Here is a 22,263-nt window from a genome sequence, read left to right as displayed (position 1 = left end):
CATACTCCATCCTTCACTAACTGTCATATAAGAAGTGAGGTTGGGTTGGTTCTTTTTTAAAACTTGTAAGACATTTAGTCCCTTCAAAACGCAATAAATATTACTATATTATGATGTAAGAAACACATGCACTTATATAGTACAGGTTATGACTGTCATTGAAGAAACCTATAAATTGAGGTTTCTATCCTTTTCCTTTGCTCAGGAAAAAATATTTAAAAATATTCATTAAACTTTCCTGAGAGTTTTGCTTACATAAAGGTTGTAATGCTTAACTTGCATCCTTTAGAGAACCAGCTTCACGTATCCGTTTGCAAATGGACTTTCTGCTTATTTATTTCATTAGATAAATGTTGTGCTTCAGCTACGGTTAATTCAGTCTCTGAACATGTAAAATGTATTGTCATTGTACATTAAATTGTGTGTTTGTTCTGTTACCTGTGTTTTCTCATAAAACTTTGATCGCTGGGATCATTATGAAACAACAGCAACTTCACCTCAGAAATGATTAAAATATTTGTAGTTTAACAACCAATCACATCCTCTTCTCTCACTGGTGGAAAATTAATTGGTAATAGGCAACAAAGTGTTTTTTTTCCCTTTATCAGCAAGTTTTTAAAAATCATATCAATAGACCTTTGTGGGTTTGTTGGTATCATTTATTAGCAAAGACAGTACATTATTTCCTAAATTGTTAAGCAGAGAAAACAAAAGAACTTAATTGGTATATGTTTTCCCAGGTAAACAGGCATAGAAATGAGAACTAAATTATGTAGTTCATTTATAGCTCATAATCTTGATTTCCTGGGGTAAAAATGCATTTAAAAAGAAACACTGTGATGAAAAGTGATGAAAGATTAACAGTCTGTTACCTCTACTGTTGTGTTTCCTATATCAGCTGAAATTGCTTAGATCAAGGATTCTCAATCTATGTGTCATGAGGCCCTGGGCAGGGATGCAAACAAGTTTCATCGCACCTTTTCCTCCCTTGTCTGCACTTTCATTGAAAAAAAACTTATTTCTCGCCCTTATGATTGCAGACATTACACCTGATATACATTTTTCGGGTAAACCAATGCAATGCTGCCTGCTTTGAACTGCCCTATTCATTTCAATCAAGGTCATGCAGAAGCTACCATTTTGGAGCCATGGGATTTTACATTTTTCCAGTATGTTATGGAATGGAGCATTTTTGGAATGGAATTTGCCATTTTGCTGCAGCCAGGTGTCTGACATTGTGTATGCTATCTCCTTGCCCTCCTGGCTCCTCTTGCGCTCCAGTTTTCCTCACAAGGAGCAATTAGACTATAGTGCATGTTACCTCCACTGTTTCATAGAGAAAAGCAGCAGGGTGGTAATACCCACTGTTCTTTTCTTACAATTTTCCTTTCTTTAATGAATCCTTAGTTTTCTCTCTGGCAGTCTCAAACTAAAATATGCACTAGAATGCTGGCCAACTACTGCAGTACTGTGAAGATGTTGTTGCAGTAGCTGGCAAAATATTATAGGAGTGCAGACAGCCATTAGAGGGAATGAGCACTAAATCATTTGGAAAGCAAGTAACCATCTTTGAAAAATTCAAAGAATTTCTTTCATAAACAGAAATGTATGGGTTTACAAAACTCAAAGATTGTTTTATTGTCTGGCAATACTGTAAACATGAAAACACCCCACACATCAGATTTAGTATCTTTGCGTAGCTCCATGAATAGCAAAAGCTGCCAAGCATCATAATTGGAGAAATATTGATTGCACTATGTGCCTTGGATGTTGTTAGTGCTACATGTGACGTTATTGACATGAACTGTAACCATATAGGAGGACTTGTGGCACCTCAGAGACCAACAAATTTATTTGAGCATAAGCTTTCGTGAGCTACAGCTTACTTCATCAGATGCATGCAGTGGAAAATACAGTAGGGGGATTTTATATACACAGAGAACATGAAACAATGGGTGTCACCATACACACCGTAACGAGAGTGATCAGGAAAGGTGAGCTATTACCAGCAGGAGAGAAAAAAAACCTTTTGTAGTGATAATCAAGATGGGCAGTTGACAAGAACGTGTGAGGAACAGTAGGGGAGAAAAATAAACATGGGGAAATAATTTTACTTTGTGTAATGACACATCCACTCCCAGTCTTTATTCAAGCCTAAATTAATGGTGTCCAGTTTGAAAATTAATTCCAATTCAGCAGTCTCTCGTTGGAGTCTGTTTTGACATTTTTGGATGTAATATTGCCACTTTTAGGCCTGTAATCGAGTGACCAGAGAGACTGAAGTGTTCTCCGACGGGTTTTTGAATGTTATAATTCTTGATGTCTGATTTGTGTCCATTTATTCTTTTACGTAGAGACTGTCCTGTTTGGCCAATGTACATGGTAGAGGGGCATTGTTGGCACATATCACATTGGTAGATGTGCAGGTGAACAAGCCTCTGACAGTGTGGCTGATGTGATTAGGCCCTATGATGGTGTCCCCTGACTAGATATGTGGACACAGTTGGCAACGGGCTTTGTTGCAAGGATAGGTTCCTGGGCTAGTGTTTTTGTTGTGTGGTTGCTGGTGAGTATTTGCTTCAGGCTGGGGGGCTGTCTGTAAGCAAGGACTGGCCTGTCTCCCAAGATCTGTGAGAGTGATGGGCTGTCCTTCAGGATAGGTTGTAGATCCTTGATGACGCACTGGAGAGGTTTTAGTTGGGGGCTGAAGGTGACGGCTAGTGGTGTTCTGTTATTTTCTTTGTTGGCCCTGTCCTGTAGCAGGTGACTTCTGGGTACTCTTCTGGCTCTGTCAATCTTCACTTCAGCAGGTGGGTATTGTAGTTGTAAGAATGCTTGATAGAGATCTTGTAGGTGTTTGTCTCTGTCTGAGGGGTTGGAGCAAATACGGTTGTATCGTAGAGCTTGGCTGCAGACAATGGATTGTGTGGTGTGGTCTGGACGAAAGCTGGAGGCATGTAGGTAGGAATAGCAGTCAGTAGGTTTTTGGTATAGAGTGGTGTTTATGTGACTATCGTTTATTAGCACGGTAGTGTCCAGGAGGTGGATCTCTTGTGTGGACTGGTCCAGACTGAGGTTGATGGTGGGATGGAAATTTTTGAAATCATGGTGGAATTCCTCAAGGGCTTCTTTTCCATGGATCCAGATGATGAAGATGTCATCAATGTAGCGCAAGTAGAGTAGGGGCATTAGGGGACGAGAGCTGAGGAAGCGTTGTTCTAAGTCAGCCATAAAAATGTTGCCATTCTGTGGGGCCATGCGGGTACCCATAGCAGTGCCACTGCTTTGAAGGTATACATTGTCCCCAGATGTGAAATAGTTATGGATGAGACACAGTCACAAAGTTCAGCCACCAGGTTTGCTGTGACATTATCAGGGATACTGTTCCTCACAGCTTGTAGTCCATCTTTGTGTGGAATGTTGATGTAGAGGGCTTCTACATCCATAGTGGCTAGGATGGTGTTTTCAGGAAGACCACTGATGAATTGTAGTTTCCTCAGGAAGTCAATGGTGTCTCAAAGATAGCTAGGAGTTCTGGTAGCATAGGGCCTGAAGAGAGAGTCCACATAGCCAGACAATCCTGCTGTTAGGGTGCCAATGCCTGAAATGATGGGGCATCCAGGATTTCCAGGTTTATGGATCTTGGATAGCAGATAGAATACCCCTGCTCGGGGTTCTAGGGGTGTGTCTGTGCGAATTTGCTCTTGTGCTTTTTCAGGGAGTTTCTTGAGCAGATGGTGTAGTTTCTTTTGGTAACCCTGAGTGGTGTCAGAGGGTAATGGCTTGTAGAATGTGGTGTTGGAGAGCTGCCTAGCAGCCTCCTGTTCATATTCTGACCTATTCATGATGACAACAGCACCTCCTTTGTCAGCCTTTTTGGTTATGAAGTCAGAGTTGTTTCTGAGGCTGTGGATGGCACTGTGTTCTGCATGGTTGAGGTTATGGGGCAAGTGGTGCTACTTTTCCACAATTTCAGCCCATGCACATCAGCGGGACCACTCTATGTAGAAGTCCAGTCTGCTGTTTCGACCTTCAGGAGGAATCCACCCAGAATCCTTCTTTTTGTAGTGTTGGTAGGAAGGTCTCTGTGGCTTAGTATGCTGTTCAGAGGTGTGTTGGAAATATTCCTTGAGTCGGAGACGTCAAAAATAGGATTCGAGGTCACCACTGAACTGTATCATGTTCATGGGGGTGGAGGGGCAGAAGGAGAGGGCCCGAGATAGGACAGGTTCTTCTGCTGGGCTAAGAGTATAGCTGGATAGATTAACAATATTGCTGGATGGGTTAAGGGAACCACTGTTGTGGCCCCTTGTGGCATGTAAAAGTTTAGATAGTTTAATGTCCTTTTTCTTTTGTACAGAAGCAAAGTGTGTGTTGTAAATGGCTTGTCTAGTTTTTGTAAAGTCCAGCCACGAGGAAGTTTGTGTGGAAGGTTGTTTTTTTTATGAGAGTATTGAGTTTTGAGAGCTCATTCTTAATCTTTCCATGTTTGCTGTATAGGATGTTGATCAGGTGGTTCCGCAGTTTCTTTGAGAGTGTGTGGCACAATCTGTCAGCAGAATCTGTTTGGTATGTAGATTGTAATGGATTTTTTACCTTCAGTCCTTTTGGTATGATGTCCATCTGTTTGCTTTGGAAAGGAAGATGATGTCTATCTGTATGAGTTTTTTCATGAAGTTGATGGATTTCCACTCCATACGGCTAAATTCAGTGCCTTGCATAATGACAGGTTTCAGAGTAGCAGCTGTGTTAGTCTGTATCCGCAAAAAGAAAAGGAGTACTCCTCCCTCCCCCACTGTTCCTCACACATTCTTCTCAACTGCTGGAAATGGCCCACCTTGATTATCACTACAAAAGGTTTTTTTCTCTCCTGCTGGTAATAAATCACCTTACCTGATTACTCTCATTACAGTGTGTATGGTAACACCCATTGTTTCATGTTCTCTGTGTATATAAAATCTCCCTCCTGTATTTTCCACTGCATGCATCTGATGAAGTGAGCTGTAGCTCATGGAAGCTTACGCTCAAATAAATGTGTTAGTCTCTAAGGTACCACAAGTCCTCCTTTTCTTTTTGTGGATACAGACTAACACGGCTGCTACTCTGTAACCGCATAGATCATTGTTGCAAACAGGGTCCTATAGCTGCACCAGGTCTTGTACACAGAAGGTCAAGTGGGATGTCTGTGGAAAGGTTGTAGTTTGCTGGTTATGATTATGCTATATGTGTGTATCATTTTTGTATTTGAAGCTATGAATAGTGGCTATGTACTTATATCTCAAATAAGCTTATTGGAACATCTCTGGGGGTGAGCTTTCATCTGTAATCAGTTTCTTAATGTATTAGGCTTAGACTTGCATGTTTTTGTCTTATTTTGCTTGGTAACTTACAGGTTGGGTCACAGAGACCCCCTTGGTACTGCCACCTGATGTGCTGAGACTACCTCTGAGCCCATTTCTCTGCCAGCTTGGGACTTCAGAACCCTGCCTCGTTGAGCCAGATACGCTAGCCTGCTGCAAACACGGACCCAGGTCTGAACCACATCTCCCAAAGCTGCAGGCTTTAATTGAAAACCACTTAGCTAGTATTCCTGTCTCCAGCATCCAGATACCCAGTTCCCAATGGGATCCAAACCCCAAATACATGTGTTTTACTCTGTATAAAGCTTATACAGGGTAAACTCATAAATTATCCGCCCTCTATAACACTGATAGAGAGATATGCACAGCTGTTTGCTCCCCCAGGTATTCGTCACTAACTCTGGGTTCAACAATAAGCAACAGTGATTTTATTAAATATAAAAAGTAGGATTTAAGTGGTTCCAAATAATAACAGATAGAACAAAGCAAGTTACCAAGCAAAATAAAACAAAAACACACAAATCTAAGCCTAATACATTAAGAAATTGATTACAGATGAAATCTCACACCCAGAGATGTTCCAATAAGCTTCTTTCACAGACTGGACTCCTTCCTAGTCTGGGTCCAGCAATCACTCATGCCCCATAGTTACTGTCCTTTGTTCCAGTTTCTTTGAGCCAGCTGAAGACAAAATGAAGGGGTTTCCAGGGCCTTTTATATTCTTTTGTGGGTGGAAACCCCTTTGCTCTCCTGGGCAAAATCACAGCAACAAGATGGAGTTTGTAGCCACCTGGACAAGTCACGTGTCCACGAATGATTCAACTTTTTGCAGGTTGAAGCCATTGTTTACAAACATGTTAGTTTGAACATTCCCAGGAAAGCTCAGATGTGGATTGGCATCTCCCAAAGTCCATTGTCAGTTAAGTGTTTCTTGATTGGGTACTTACTGAGAATAGTCCTTTCTCAAGAAGCTGACCAAATGCTTCACTGAGGCTACTTAGACTCAAACACATTGAAAACACATTCACTTAGGTGGAGGCCTGGAAACTATGTAGTATTCTCTGCATAACTACATGCCAGCCAGATCCTAGAAACAACACACAAATGCAACAGGACAGAGAGGATGTGTCTACAGCGATTAGGTTAAAAGAAAACTTGCTCTAACACTTCTGAGTTATAGTCTCAGCACAAATACCAATACAGTAATGTTAATCCATCTACAAGATCTGAGAGTTGGAATACTTCAAATAATTTTGTTCCCCTGTTGCACATGCTCTCAGTGGACTGCGAAACAGAATTCAAACCATGTATGAGTGGGAAGGATCCATACTGATCAAATGGTAAAAGTTGTGCAGAAGATAATCTGTAGGTTCATTCAGCTGTACTAAAGAAATACTGGCTTTTCTGAACTTTTCGAAACAGCTCTTTCCAAATATTTGCATCCATATCATGAATTCTCCAACTACCTATCACTGGAGAAAAAGGCTGCTTGGACTCTGGCAGCAGAAGATCCTATCATTTGAGGATAGCTATAGATTTAGGAAGACACCACTGCATTGGTTTACAGTTTGTTTATGCTCCAAACCTTTTTATGCTATCATAGGGCTAGAAAAAGTTGTAAGTGAAAGCTTCAATTCTGGAGCATAATTTTGTGGCAAGGAATGGACTTAATATTAAATTTCACAGCTGCAAAATACAGCAAGGTCTGGATACAGTTTAAACTCATGTTCTTTATACTTTTTAGCCATTAAGAACCACTTACTCCTTTCTGTATCACAGGAGTTATCATAATGGCTCAAACGTGAAGTCCATCTAGGCCAGTATTCTGTTCTCTGACAGTGGCCAGCATCACATGCTTCAGAAGGTACAAGAACCCTGCAATAGGCAGATGGGGAACAATTCTAATCCCTATTAGCTAGAGATTGTTTTAAACCCAGAAAAATAAAGGTTTAATATCCCTCTCAACATCAGCTACAATTCTGAATATTCTTCTTATCCATATAAATGTTAATCTTTTTAAATCTAGCTAATTCTTGTCCTCAATGACATCCCGTGGCAATTAGTCCCTCAAACAAATTATGCCTTGTGTGAAGTTATTTCCTTGTAACTGTTTTGAATTTGACACCTTTTAATTTGTTTAGCATCCCATAGTGTATTGTCAGACTGGGAGAACAAAAGCTCCCTGTTTGCCTTCCCCGCTTCATTATATACTTATATTAGTTTTTGGCTCCACCGGTAAACAATCCCAAACAAGCCCGGTATGAAAGTTATTTTTCATGCTCATCATTTCTGCTGACTTTCTCTGGATCCTCTCTAGTTCTCTAATATCCTGTTTGAAATGGAGTGGCCACTACCACACACAGTATTTCAAAAGAGGCTGCAGGCCTGATTGATGTAGTGGTATATTTTCCGTATTCTCTGTCTCATTCCTTATGCATGTTAACATCTTGCTTGCTTTTTTGACAACACCTGCACATTAAGCAGAGATCATCACTGATCTATCTAATCCCTTTCCCGAGTTGGTGGTTCCATTTTACATGTTTCTAAATTAACTAAGAGCAACAGATCAAGAACAAGGCAAATGGCTACTCTGGCTCTTGATTCCACACTTGACATTGCAGAAACTCCTTTGTGGATGTTCCAGACAAACAGCTGCTGTAGGATGACAGCATCTTTGTCCATTTCTTACGTCTTTATTTGCCTCTCTGTGACACAAAAAGAGAGGGGGCAAGGATTCCAAGTGCAATTTAATGATCAATGATGTCAATGATAAAGACCTGATCCAATCGCTAGTCAATAACAGAACTCCCTAATGACTTCAGTAAAGGAATAAATGTTTTATTCTATGACCCACTGAACAGTCATCAGCCCCCACTGAGGGCACAGTGGAGTGTCAGCAATCCAAAAAGTACAAGTAAAGAAGGATAAATCTGATCTGCTCACAGATAGGCACAGACATTTCAGGATACAGAAGGGGTGTCTAAATTGTGTGAGTGGGGACACCTCCTTTTGATCCCTCAGAGAAGGAAATGATCAGGCAGAATCTGCAATAAAATCTCCCCATTGTATTCTCCACTGCATGCATCCAATGAAGTGAGCTGTAGCTCATGAAAGTTTGTGCTCAAATAAATGTGTTAGTCTCTGAGGTGCCACAAGTACTCCTTTTCTTTTTGCAGATACAGACTAACACGGCTGCTACTCTGAAACAATTCCAAACAAAATTTCCACTATTCCTCAGGGTGACTAACCCAGGTTAGCCCAGTATTGTTTCCCCCCCTTCTAATTCTCAGTATTTGTTTAATTCCTAAAATAATATAAGCACCCTCTAGTGGCCAACATGTGCAGAAATCAATCAAAATTAGTTTAGCCTGGTGGTAAAATTACTCTACTTTCAAAGAGGATGTTTGGTTTCCCCTCCAGCCAACCCCCACTCTTGAAAGTCCTCCCAACAGCTAGTTAAGCAGTATCCCCATTTTACAGATGGAGAAAACCAAGTGAGGAACTAACTAACCAAGGTCAAACAGCAATGATAACTCAGGAGTTGCCTATTCCGACCACACCTATGTCACAGACTTGAAAGGCAATAGGAGCCATAATTTGATTAAAAATAACTTCAATCAATAGATAGTAGAAATAAGAATAAATGTTCACAACATGGACATTCTTTATTACCCAAATATATTGTTCATTTAACAACTTTTTAGAAAGCAAAGTGTAATACACACTGTATTAACCATTACAATGTGGCCCATTTCTCCACACTTCTATGCACGTGATTCTCAAGATGTTTATATGACCTTCAGCATCAAGAAAATGCTACTTTCATCAATTTTAAATGCTACATGTTAATTTTCTAAAGTTTTTGTGAATACACAGAGGCAGTTTGTTCAAATGCTAACACATTTTATATGTCTATCAAAAGAAAGGCACTTCATGCAATATAAAGCTGTACATGGATGCTTTTAGCCCTGTCATTTTCTATCTCTTTGTTGTACTGCCTTACATTTTCCATCAGGGCAGTTCATATGACTTCTTATTCCTTATGTGAAGGGCAAAACAAAAATCCCACACAAAAGGCTGATCAGACCCAGTTCAGCTGAACATAAACTAGATCAAAAGGAAAATTCAGTCAAACATGATAAAAAGAAATAGGACAATATTAGCTACTTAAAGAGTAAATTTAAAACAGATATTGATCTTGTATACACTAAAACTTTTTGGTTAAAATTCCCACTGTTGTGGTCATTGGTGGATTTTCACCTGTGATGGCCCTTACGTAAGGTGCCAGTGGCCTCTTACTTCTTCCAGCTAGATGAATCTTAGGTGTTATTTTAAACATGTTTCAGGATGACAGATTCTTTAATATGTAATTGGAACTTACGACTCCTCTTGGGGTTGGAAGGCAAAGGAAAAAATAAACTCACAGGTAGTGCACTCAGTGCCATATAACATAGGAAAATACTCCAAAAATTAAAGTATACAATTACCACTGTCTAGAAATAGAATAAAATTACATCACGTAAAGCAACATCTAGATCAGTGATAATCAGACCTCCGTGGTTCAGAAGCCAAATGAGCAATCAATATTACCCATAAGAACCACAGTAGTGTGAATTCATTGTTTAACTTGCTATATATTTCTCACAGCAAAATGACTGACCAAGTATTATTTTCAACTACAGTTGATTAACAACATAGTCAAAGCATCCTGATTGGTTAATAATCATACAGTTTTAATATAATAGAATCATAGAACTGGAAAGGACCTCGAGAGGTCATCTAGTCCAGTTCCCTGCACTCAAGGCAGGACTAAGTATTATCTAGACCATCCCTGACAAGTGTTTGCCTAACCGGCTCTTAAAAATCCCCAGTGATGGAGATTCCACCACCTCCATAGGCAATTTGTTCCAGTGCTTAACTACTCTGACAGTTAGGAAGTTTTTCCTAATGTCCAACCTAAACCGTACTTGCTGCAAATTAAGCCCATTGCTTCTTGTCCTATCCTTAGAGGTTAAGAACAATTTTTCTTCCTCCTCCTTGTAACAACCTTTTACGTACCTGAAAACTGTTATTGTGTCCCCTCTCAGTCGTCTCTTCTCCAGACTAAACAAACCCAATTTTTTCCAATCTTCCCTCACAGGTCATGTTTTCTAGACCTTCTATCATTTTTGTTGCTCTTCTATGGACTTTCTCCAATTTGTCCACATCTTTACTGAAATGTGGCACCCAGAACTAGACACAATACTCCAGTTGAGGTCTAATCAGGACTGAGTAGGGAGGAAGAATTACTTCTCGTGTCTTGCTTACAACATTCCTGCTAATACATCCCAGAATGTTCGCTTCTTTTTGCAACAGCGTTATACTGTTGACTCATATTTAGCTTGTGATCCACTCTGGCCCTCAGATCCCTTTCCACAGTACTCCTTCCTAGGCAGTCATTTCCCATTTTATATGTGTATAACTGATTGTTCCTTCCTAAGTGGAGTACTTCGCATTTATCCTTATTGACATTTCATCCTATTTACTTCAGACCATTTCTCCAGTTTGTCTAGATCATTTTTAATCCTATCCTCCAAAGCACTTGCAACCCCTCCCAGCTTGGTATCACCCGCAAACTTTTTGGCCCAAGGGCCACATCTGGGTGGAGAAATTGCATGCAGGGCCATGAATGTAAGGCTGGGGCAGGAATTGGGGTGCAGGAGGGAGTGTAGGGTGTGGGTGGGGTGTGTGCAAGGGGGCTCAGGGCAAGGGGTTGAGGTGCAGCAGGGGGCTCAGGGCAGGGGGTTGAGGTGCAGGAGGTGTTTGGAGTGTGGGCTCCAGCCCCGCACCGCTTACTTGGAGCGGCTCTGGGGTGGCAGCGGTGCGCACTGGGGCCAGGGCAGGCTCCCTATTTGCCTTCCCTGGCCCCACGCTGCTCCTGAAAGTGGCTGGTACCACGTCCCTGTGGCCCCTGGGGGAGTGGGAGCAGAGGGCTCCGCACGCTGCCCTTGCCTGTGGGTACCTCCCCCTAAGTTCCCATTGGCTGCAGTTCTCCATTCCTGGCCAATAGGAGCTGCGGGGTGTGGTGCCTCCAGGCAAGGGAAGCTTGCAGAGCCCTCTGCCCCCTCCCCCCCCAGTGGCTGCAGGGACATGGTGCCAGCTGCTTTTGGGAGCGGTGCTGGGCCTGCGGCGCCACAGGGGTGGCAATCCCACGGGCTGGATCCAAAGCCTTGACGGGCCAGATCTGGCTGGCAGCTCGCAGTTTGCCTACCCCTGCTCTATGCCATTATCTAAATCATTGAAGAAGATATTGAACAGAACCGGACTCAATGCTGCAAAGACCTGCAGGAGATACATTAAAGAGCCACTTGCGGCTCATGAGCCTCAGTCTGAGTATCACTGATCTACATGTTGCACATGCTGCACTATTGGTAGCAACGAATTATTCCCATCCAGGATATGGTTTGAAATTCCAAGATAATTCAGTAAGACTCTGGAAAAGGTAGCAGCTTCACTTACGAAGAGATAAAGTACAGAGTGGAGATTTCGTGCCATGGTATCCTTTCCCTGTATAACAGCAAGAAGCAGGTACCAACAAGGTATGAAAATACAGGATAAAACTTGATACAACAGGGTGAGAAAGCAGAAGTAGGAGCCTGATATACATATTTACTACTTCACTAGTATGAGATGAGTTTAAGGGGAGTGGAACTAGAAGAGAGAAATTACATTAGCTATAGTTTTCAGAGTAGCAGCTGTGTTAGTCTGTATCCGTAAAAAGAACAGGAGTACTTGTGGCACCTTAGAGACTAACAGATTTATTAGAGCATAGGCTTTTGTGGGCTACAGCCCACTTCATCAGATGCATAGAATGGAACATTAGTAAGAAGATATATATAGATATACACACACATACAGATAAGTTGGAAGTTGCCATACAAACTGTGAGAGGCTAATTAGTTAAGATGAGCTATTATCAGCAGGAGAAAAAAAAAACATTTGTAGTGATAATCAAGATGGCCCATTTAGACAGTTGACAAGAAGGTGTGAGGATACTTAACTTAGGGAAATAGATTCAATATGTGTAATGACCTATAGTAGATCTCAAGTTAAAACACGAACAGAAAATATTTGCTAATTATAATTCCCATTGCAAACAGTTTGGGTTTTCATCATACTGTCTGATAAGTAGGATTGTTAAATGATCAAATATGAGGTTAAGGAATAAGATTTCCACAGCAACAGAATATTTGCAAACATTTTGTAGAACAGCAAAGGAATGCTAGGATTCCTGTAATTTACCAAAAGTCTCAATGGCATTTTATTTGAATAATTTATTGTGTATTTTATTTGTGCTTTGAAATTTATGTGTATTCTGCAAAATGTCGGTAAGGCAACAAAAGAAACAGGCTTAGATGTTCAGTTTTGATTAAACAAACAAACAAACAACCAGCAACACACCTCTGTAATAACCTCATTAAGTGGGTGATATGCAGGGGCCTGAATGTTCTGGCAGCAGACATTCCTTGCTTTAATGGGCCACATTGGGTTGAAGATGAACTCAGTGTAACTAGAGGACTCAAGCTTCACTGAGAAGGAGCTTCTGCTCTAAATCATCTACTATCACTATAATAAGGAAGGGTCTTTTAATTAAGGAGTTTATAGTATAGTTTCCTATTTTCATAGGTTTATAATTTGCCCATACAAATTTGCTCTCAGATTAGACTAGACTTGCTGATTTAGAACAATTTTAAGAATTCTGGCATATTCCATTTACATAGTGCTTTTAAACAATCTGAAGCAATCAAATATCTTAATGAAGGTGTCATTTTGCTGATGCACTCTTAACAGTTGCTCACAATGGGCCAGATTATGATTCCCCCCTTTATGGTCCACTGATGAGCAGTCACTCACCAAAGTAGTAACATTACCTGGTAGTCCGATCAATTAACAGATGTAGAGGGGTCATGATTTGGCCCTGTATCATCGTCATACAGCATTTCAATTGTTTTGCAAAACAGATTTACTGTTTATTTTTATGTGCAGTTAGCATCAAAGCTCAGAAGTATATTGAGGCTGTAGGTCAAAAACCTTCCACGTTCATACCTGTAACGTCCCACGTCTTGCTTTGTGTAATAAAATGTTTTATTTTAAAAAGTGAGCAGTTTACTGTGAAAAGTTGAGGTTAACTGCAGGAGCCAGTTGCTTTTGTGTTAGGATAATGCCCATTTTATAGTTCATGGTCAGTTTCCACATCTAGCCTTCATTTAGCAAATCCTGACCAGTAATTATTTTCCCACATAGAGATTGTGATCAAAGTCACAATTTAATAAAGACAATTAAGACAAGCAGGTTCTTCAGTAATCATCTAGGAGGGAAAGAAGAAGTCTGTTGCCCAACCCATTTGCAAAAAGGTATTTCTACTGGTATTTCCAGTTTGATGGAAAAAAACTCAACAAAAAGCTAAGCTACTGAGTATCCATTCACAGTGACAAACAAAGGATAGAAAAATGAAGTTTCCACTGCAATATAGTAACAAACATGCCACAGGGTGATTGATAAAAGATCAAATCAGCGGGCTTTATGTATGCTTTCTGGACTCTTTCCCATTGGGCATGAAATCTCCTCTGACCTCTGCACCCCTCCCCACATTGTACCTAGCATATTCCAAAGCATGAAGGGGGAAAAAAAAAAAACACCACTGGAAGACAAGATGATAGCAAAGAATACATTTAACTGGGAATTATGAGCATCCTAAAAAGGTGAGAAAAAAAAAAAAGTCATTTTCCCCCTTTTTGTACTCTGCAGCTACTAGAAACAAATGTCAACAGACTGTACCCACAGCAATGAACAGTTCAACTTCTAACTTTTCAGCACAAAGTTAAACTAGTTTCCTCTGCACACTTTACTTTTGTAGCAATAGTGCTAATAGGGGATGGAAGCATATCCTGTTAGTGATCTACAGAATTAAGGGTGCCCTTAAACTAAATAGCCCAACCATAAGTATTGGGGAATATCAGAGCTGGCAAAGACATAAGAGGAAAGAAGATTCCTAGTCAACTTGTTCTCAGTGTAAGAGAAAGTTAACTGGGAACAACTTGACTAGATGTAAGGGGCCTGATTCTGAGCTCATTTACACAGATTTTATATGGGTAACTCCTGTGGGGGGAAATCAGTCCAGGTTTACACCAGGATGTGCAAGAGCAGAACCAGGTCCCTTAGGTACTCTTTGCTAACTTACTTAAATATTATGGCATGCAATCTGATCACAAAGTTGCCTTTTCACTCCAAACAAGGTATAATCCAGTTGGCTTTGGTGTTAGTTACCGAGAAAATAAAGTTACTCCGTTTTTTTGGATTTCAGGCCCTTGAATTTCCTATGAAACCTATTTAATGTCCCAGTCCTCTCCTCCCCCGGGCTAACTCTCTAGAGTCCAGTCCTTTCTTTCGAGGGGTGCCTCTATCTCCAGCAACAGGTCAGTCCAGACACTCAGGCCGCAGACTTCGAAGTCTCCATCCTGGGTCTTCAGGTTTTTCAGAGAAGCCAGGGCAGCCTCTCGGAGCGGGGCAGGTCCCCTCATGAAGCAGCTGAAGCGCTCGCGCAGCTCTTCCCAGGAGAGTTCGTCCTCACCGGGGCAGCGGCCGCTAGCCCACTGGCCACGCAGGGGATCGTAGCGCAGGCGGCTGCCCCAGCTGGTAAGGAGATGCAAGTAAGGGGTGCCCAGCTGGGGGTATCGGGCAGAAAGGGCAACCAGGAGGGAGCCCGGCAGGAGGCGGCAGAAGTCGGAGAGCCGGCCCGGGTCCCCGAGCAGCCAGGAGAGCACCGCCGCAGCCGGCCTGGCCCCCTCTCTGCCAGCGTCGTCCCCGGCCTGCTCCAGCAGCAGCGCCGCAAGCACCCGGTAGACCCTAGGACCGGGCAGCTGCTCCAGTACACTTGCCGGGCCCTGCTCCTCCTCGTCTTCCTGCAGCCGGGACAGCAGCAGCTGGGCTTCGGTCCGCAGCTGCGGCTCCAGCTCCCCAGGGCGCGTCGGGGCGGAGCTGGGAGGCGGCAGCAGCTGGACGGCGGCCCTGCGCCGGGCCAGGAGGCCGAGGCTGCAGGGCCCCGGGGTAGCCTGGCCGCTGGGCGGCAGCAGCAAGCTCCGCAGGAGGCGGTGGCAGGCGGCGGGCGGCAGCGCACGGTTGCCCAGCAGCGCTAGGCCCAGCAGCTCCGGGCAGCGCCCCAGGTGTCCGAAGCCTAGCGGCGGCCCCGGCTGCCCTCGGCGGAGCCGCTGCCCCAGGGCGGCCCGGAGCCGGGGCTGGGCGCGGAAGCGGCCGTGCAGGTGCTGGAAGTAGCGGCCCCACTGCAGGGCTCTGTCCAGGGTTGGCGGGTCCCAGTCCCGGACCTGTTCCGAGCGGGACACGGCCAGGAGCCCAGGCAGCTGCTCCACCTGCCACAACAGCGTCTCCATGGCGACGGCTCGCCCGGGCCCCTGGCGCTTCCCGCCGCAAGTTTGAGCCGCAGCTCTACCTTCCGCCCGTGAGATAGCCCAATGGGAACCCGCTTGAGGTGAGCTCTGCAATCCCATTGGCTGATAGTGATGTCAGTCCCCTGCCAATTGACTTCCGCTTCCGCTAGATCGCGGGGGAAGGCCTCGGGAGTCAGGGAGTGTTGCTTGAGCCGGCTGGGTCAAAGCCAGGCAGAGCGGCGAGAGTGGTGCAGGCCGGGGTGACTGTTTCGGCCTATAGTGCCTGTGTGCAGCGCTGCTCGGAGCGCCCATCTCGCTAGCCAGCCTGCAGTCACACCCCCGCTTGCAGTACAGACCTGCCCTTCTCAGGCATCTTCCAACAGCCCTGCTATAAAGTGACCTGTAGTTAGAGGGACAGCTCCCTTTAACCACAGTGCAACTGCTGTGACTGCAACACCAACATAAAATATGACCACACCGTTGAAGTACAATATAAAATAATCCCCACAATTACACCAGGGGTCTAACACTAACTTTGACATATATAGATTTTACTCCGCAGCGTTTGAACCCACAGTCTTCACATCCACAGCTACACAGAGATCCCAGCTCTAGTGGTTAGCTCTGTAGCATTTGTTTAAGTCCCTATTTGCTATAATCTTGTGATTAAGTGTGGCTCAGCTTTCATTTTTAAAAAGTGTCTAGCTCTTACAGTTGTAGAGAAAAATGTTGAAAATGTCATCAGAACCACTAATGACTCAAAAAACAATAAGTAATAATACCCAAATTGTTTTTAAATTATGATGAGGTTTACACAATCATGATTTTGGGCAGGCTGATTCATGATGGAGGGTTATCAATACTAATCAGAGACCTCTCCTTTTCACCTATAGGAATAAATAGAGAAATGGCACTCACACTCATGTTGCTACCCACTATGTCTCTCCAGGGTTGGGCTGGACCACAATACACACATTGCAAGTGGGTTCCACGACTGTGATACTGCAGTGGAATGCCAGGCATCAGGTTGGTTTCTATTCCTGGTTCTGGTACCAGGTTATGGTCTAGCGGTTACAATCAGCATATCCAAATGTAGCTGTTCTCCTATTTGAGTTATCTGTGGGGACAGAGCCCTCACCCTTAGTAAAAAGCATAAGCCTGTACTACTTGAGCTGAAGAGCCAGATGTATTAGCATGCAAGCAGCAGCTGTCATAAAAGTCTATATAGGTAGTTCTCAAACTTTTGTAGTGGTGACCCCTTTCACATAGCAATCCTCTGAGTGTGACACCCCCTTATAAATTAAAAACACTTTTTAGTATATTTAACACCATTATAAATGCTGGACGCAAAGTGGGATTTGAGGTGGAGGCTGACAGCTCACAACCCCCCCATGTAATAACCTCATGACCCCTTGAGGGGTCCCAACCCCCAGTTTGAGAACTCTTGGTCTATATGTTGTCTAGCCAGTAGAGGATGATCCAGAGTCACTCTATTAGTATGGGTTACAGTAGCACTTAATTTGGCATGTTACTTCTGAAAGACTGGCAAAGTGGATGAGAGTTGGCTGGAAATTTATCACATGCTCATGAAACCACCTACAGCAGGGGTCAAAATTGTGAGAGTTCACAGCACTGTTTGTCCAATTCCAAGCCCTACTCATCCACATGGCATATGCTTACTTCCATGTCTCCTGGTGCTAGGACCAGCTCCCACTGTTATTTGCATAATTTATCTTTAGTAATTCTTCTTTAGGTCAAGTGGCAGAGGCCTATGCTTTTGCATTAGAGTCATCAATTTTATCTTTATTGCTGCTATGAAGCTCCAAATGATAGCATAGAGCACTAGTGTAGAACTTCTCAGCTTGAGGGCCGCATATATCACTGAAGGAAGGTCAATGCTCTGTGGCAAGTTTTCTGCCTTGTTCTCTTCCCTTTATATCACCTGAGTGGTACAAAGGGAGCAGAAAGCACCTGGAAGTTCCCAGCAGGCCTACAGATAGCATAGCAAGCTCTGACTCCTCCTGGAAGCTGCAGCACAAACGGATATGTTGGGAGGAGAAAGGGGAAGCAGCTGGAGTGTACTGCATTTTGATTGTCCCTAGACAGTGTTTGGTCCCTAAGAGACTGTTTACAGTGGTGCAAATTAGAACATTTCCACAAGCTGCTCTAACACGGACTGAAGCAGAGAATTGGGGAACCCTAGATGGTTGTTGGTTCTCAGTTTCCTCCTGTTTTTCCCCTCTCCTAGGCTACCTTAAATAGTTCTGTACAAAAGAGGAGCCATCCTTTCCTGAGTACTGCTCTAGACTCACTCAGAGCCAGTGAAGCTCCTGTCCTCACTAGGCCCCCCACTGCCAGAGCTATTCTCTCCTCCCTCCCCTGACGTAAAGAACAGAGGGCAGATGCTCATCATCACTGCCAACTCAGAACTAATCTTGGAACTGATGAGGAAGATAGTTGGGTTTTAGTGCCCCTAACCTCTTCCCCCTCCTAATGTGCTGACTTAAAAAATAAATAAAGAAGGTTCTTATTTGTGTGTTTAACAGTGAAGGTACTTACCCCCTGGAACAACCTATGAAAGGATGGAGTGGATTGCCCATCAGTAGGCATCTTTAAAATCAAGACTGAGGTCTTTCTAAAAGATTTGGACCCAATGGGGGTATTCCTGGGTGAAGTTTTATGGCCTGTGTTAGCCAAAGGATCAGGCTAGGTAGTTGGAATGAGTCCTTCAATCCTAAAAAAAACCAAAACACAAAACCACATCCACAACACACCCTCTGAAAGCACTGGAGTTTAAAAGTCTTAGAATAGACTTTCAGTTCAGAATTAACTGCAGATTTTCTCCTGAGGGCCACAGGTCCCTAGATTTCTACAATACTATTGTAATGAATTTGTTGCTGAGTGGACTCACTGTTGGCATATGCCCTTCTGGCTGGGCATGGCCTAGCAGACTCTCCTCAGCAAGCACCCTGCCAACAGCTGCTCTAGCTCTCTAAGGGTCTACCTCAGGGGTGGCCAACCTGAGCCTGCGAAGGAGCCAGAATTTACCAATGTACATTGCCAAAGAGCCACAGTAATACGTCAGCAGCCCTGCATCCCCAGTGCCTCCCACCCACCGGCAGCCCTGCCAATCAACGCCTTCCCCTCACCTCTTGATCAGCTATTTTGTGGTGTGCAGGAGGGAGGAGCGAGGCCACAGCAGGCTCAGGGGAAGGGGCAGGAAGGGGAGGAGTAGGGGTCAGGCCTGTGGCAGAACCAGGGGTTGATCAGTGAGCACCCCCTGGCCTATTGGAAAGTTGGTGCCTGTAGCTCCAGTCCCGGAACCAGTGTCTGCACAAGGAACCGCATATTAACTTCTGAAGAGCTGTATGTGGCTCTAGAGACACAGGTTGGCCACCCCGGTCTACCTCCTCTCATGACTCACCCTCCAGCCAGCTCACATTTAGTCTTACTCCTTCTAAGGTAAGCTAAGGATCCACTAAACTAAACTCAGACATAACTGTTTGCTCTGACCCAGGCTCTGCAGCATTGTTCTCTCACTGTTCAGCTGAGCAACACCTCCTAGAACTTTCTCCCTGGAGGAGAAGCTTTGCACTCAGTATTCCTTCTCCCTCTTCTCATAGTGTTTCCACATCATCTTTCCAGTGATCCAGAAGGGGAATATAGGCATGTTCACCCTCTCCTGTCCATCTGGGGTACCATTCAGGGACTTTGTGGATAAGCGGCTAAGATCTGCTCCTTCAGAGGCCTCACTATCTCCCTCAACTTCTTCCTACCTTGGCCTTCCTTTAGGCAGTCTTGTTCTCCCTCCCTAGGGCTTTTTTCTATTCTCTAGGATTCAAAGAAGGATTACTCCCTACAGGCCTTTTTATATCTGGGCTTCTTCCCTTTATGTTCACCACCCAGATCATCCCTCAGCTGGACTCATCTTCAGTTGGGCCTAGCTCACCCTTCAGGTGCAACCAGGTACACTAATTGTTCCCTCTCTCCAATTAACTATTTCATTACATATGTGCGGTACACACCCACCACAATTGATATTAATGTTAATAATAGTTTGTTTACATATCATCTTTTATTCCAAAAGATTGAAAAGCATATTATACTTCATTCACTGCTGAAATGCAGTCATTTCGCAGGTAGAATGTGTCAACCATTCAACAGCACACAGCGACAAATGCAACACAACAGTTTAAGATATGAAGTGGGGAATACTGCATTCAGGTGAAACTACAGATGGAAGTTTTGGTAGTCAGAAAACAGTTAGTATTAACACAGTCTCTCTTGCAATAGGTGTTATGGTCTCTAAAGTGAGCAATTTCACTAAGTTTTAGGTCCATGTATATTTTAATGAAGGATTTATTTTGGAGGTTTGTCTGCACCACAGCAGAAATAAATGAGAAAGTTCCCTTCAGGAATTTCTCATAGGAAATCTTTGAGGGTTTCTGATTTTAGTCTTATTGGATGAAATGTACATGTTTATATAACATAAATGTGCCTATAAATTTCACTTGAAAGAAATCAAATAATCACATTTGCAGCACCAGGAACCTAACAAAAACAGGCTGTGAACATATGACTGCATTGGACAAAGCCCTAAGAAATCTAGAACATTCCTGCATGTAAAGGGAAATGGATGGGATTTCTAACAGGCCTCTATAGAGCTGATTGAAAAATGGAATTTCCAGCCTATGCAAAATTCTGGTATTTTAACATTTGATTTTGTCCCAAACTGGGATCAAAAGTCAAAATATTGACATTTTTAATTGAAATGAAACATTTTGACATTCCTGAAATGAAATGTTTTGTTTCAGTTTGTTGATCCAAAACTAAACTTTTTTTCCTGTTGGGTTTTTTGTGTCCTGTTTTTTAACTCTGTGTCTGCCTGAGGTGTCATGGTGTTTCATGAGATTCCAGTTACTAATTCCACCACAGGAAAGACTCCCATGATGCAACATGGTAGATCAAACCCAAGGAGAGACTGTGGTGCATTATGGGAGATGCAGTCTGTTTGGATTTCACTAATATCAGGTGAGCACCAAGAAGAGCCCCCAAAATAATCAGTAGATGTTTAGCCGCTCCACATGCTCTCCTCTGATGTTGTAAATTGAACTTGAAATCTGAATTATCAAAGCTAAGATAATTGTACTCCAAGAGATACCTGAACTTCTCTTGTAGAAGCACAGGCTTCTTAGGCAAAGTTAGATGAAATGACAGTACTAGTACATTGCCATGTTAATTTCATGAGAGGATGCTGACCATCAAGGCAACAAAGAGGTGTCTTAGCTTGTTAGTTAGTATCCATGTATGGGCATTAATTTACAACAGGCCAGTTTGATAAAATTTGTTTTTACATCATGGAAAATCTATGGGGTTTGGGGCTCATGTTGGTTTTCTAATAAAAATGGGTGACAGGTGCCCCCAAGCCAGCTCTTTTTCCTGGTTGCCATATCTCCTCAGAACCTCTAAAAGAACCTCACAGCACAAACCCTAAAGCCGCTAACACTTTCTTGCACACCTGCTGTGGTAAGCACCTGTAACCTGAACCTCCTCCCAACTTCCAAACCCTTCTTTTGCACTAGTAGCAAGTACAGCTGACTTGCCCCATCTCTCTAACCAAAACTCCAGCACTTTTCCTGACTATGAACTCTGAATCTCAACATGCCAACCTCCACCTCACACAAGTCCCTCCCAACCTGAACTGTTGATCCCAGATGCCAAATTCTCCCCCCAGGTTTGTAATAAGCTATTGTTATTTATTTTTGTTGCAGAAGCACCTAGACGCCCCCTCCCTTATGCTAGGCACTGTACATATACACAGAATGAAAAGACAGAACCTGGTCCAAAGAGCTTGCAATCCAAGACTGAAGATAACAAATACAACAGATAAGAGCACAAGGTAACACTGAGACAAGTTATGATTTGTGTAATAAGCAGTGAGCCCAGCATGACAGCTACCTAACCATAAATTCTCTTTTCCACACTCTCCACTCAGAAAACTACCTTAATCTCCCATACCCTGGTGCTAATATTATAAAAGGCATCCAGGTTTATCATTTTAGTGCCTGGCTGCCCTAGCAGTATCTTTTGAGGCCTTCCAGTATAAGTCTGAAGGCCACTGATCAGCCTGATATATTGGCGTGATTCAATAATCAAATGCAGTGCAGCAGATGAAGAATTTTCTTTGGGTTAAGAAGAGCATAAGCTGTTTCTTGTCAAACTGGCTATCTTTTCCATGTATACATATTTTTTCCTGGAGGACTTTTAGAGTTGGAAGCCTCCTTTCTATGGTTTGGCAGCTTCACTATTTGTCAGCATTCTGGATATGGTTACATTTCATGTTGTGTAAAACCTATAGGCTCAATACTTTGTTTAGGGAGAACAGGGAGCCACAAGGATATCCAAAAGAAAATCATCCGGATATAGTACATGAGCTCTCTCTCTCTCTCTTTTTTTGGAGGGGAAAAGCGTGGTAGTAG

The 22,263-nt window shown here is 43.1% G+C and overlaps 2 protein-coding genes across 5 annotated transcripts in view; one reads left to right on the top strand and one right to left on the bottom strand.

Moving 5' to 3' along the window:
- Window positions 1-9,037: 9,037 nt before the first annotated feature.
- On the bottom strand, window positions 9,038-15,879 carry FANCF (FA complementation group F). Its single transcript, XM_084630896.1, has one exon. The coding sequence runs from the start codon at window positions 15,785-15,787 to the stop codon at window positions 14,759-14,761; it is 1,029 nt and encodes a 342-aa protein (XP_084487022.1). The 5' UTR covers window positions 15,788-15,879; the 3' UTR covers window positions 9,038-14,758.
- The window catches only part of GAS2 (growth arrest specific 2), a 159,117-nt gene continuing 151,865 nt past the window's right edge, over window positions 15,012-22,263 (top strand). Inside the window, exons 1-2 of one of the 4 annotated variants that reach the window (XM_084630901.1) lie at window positions 15,867-15,885; window positions 21,556-21,683. The gene's annotated coding sequence lies outside the window, so the exon portion shown is untranslated. Of the gene's footprint in view, window positions 15,036-15,865; window positions 15,886-16,725; window positions 16,811-21,555; window positions 21,684-22,263 lie in introns of those variants that run through there. The other 3 variants (XM_084630900.1, XM_084630905.1, XM_084630898.1) reach the window with 3 other exon arrangements.

Source organism: Lepidochelys olivacea (genome assembly GCF_965140295.1).
Source record: "Lepidochelys olivacea isolate rLepOli2 genome assembly, chromosome: 6".
Lineage (NCBI taxonomy): Eukaryota > Metazoa > Chordata > Testudines > Cheloniidae > Lepidochelys > Lepidochelys olivacea.
This window is presented reverse-complemented; position numbering and strand designations above follow the sequence as displayed.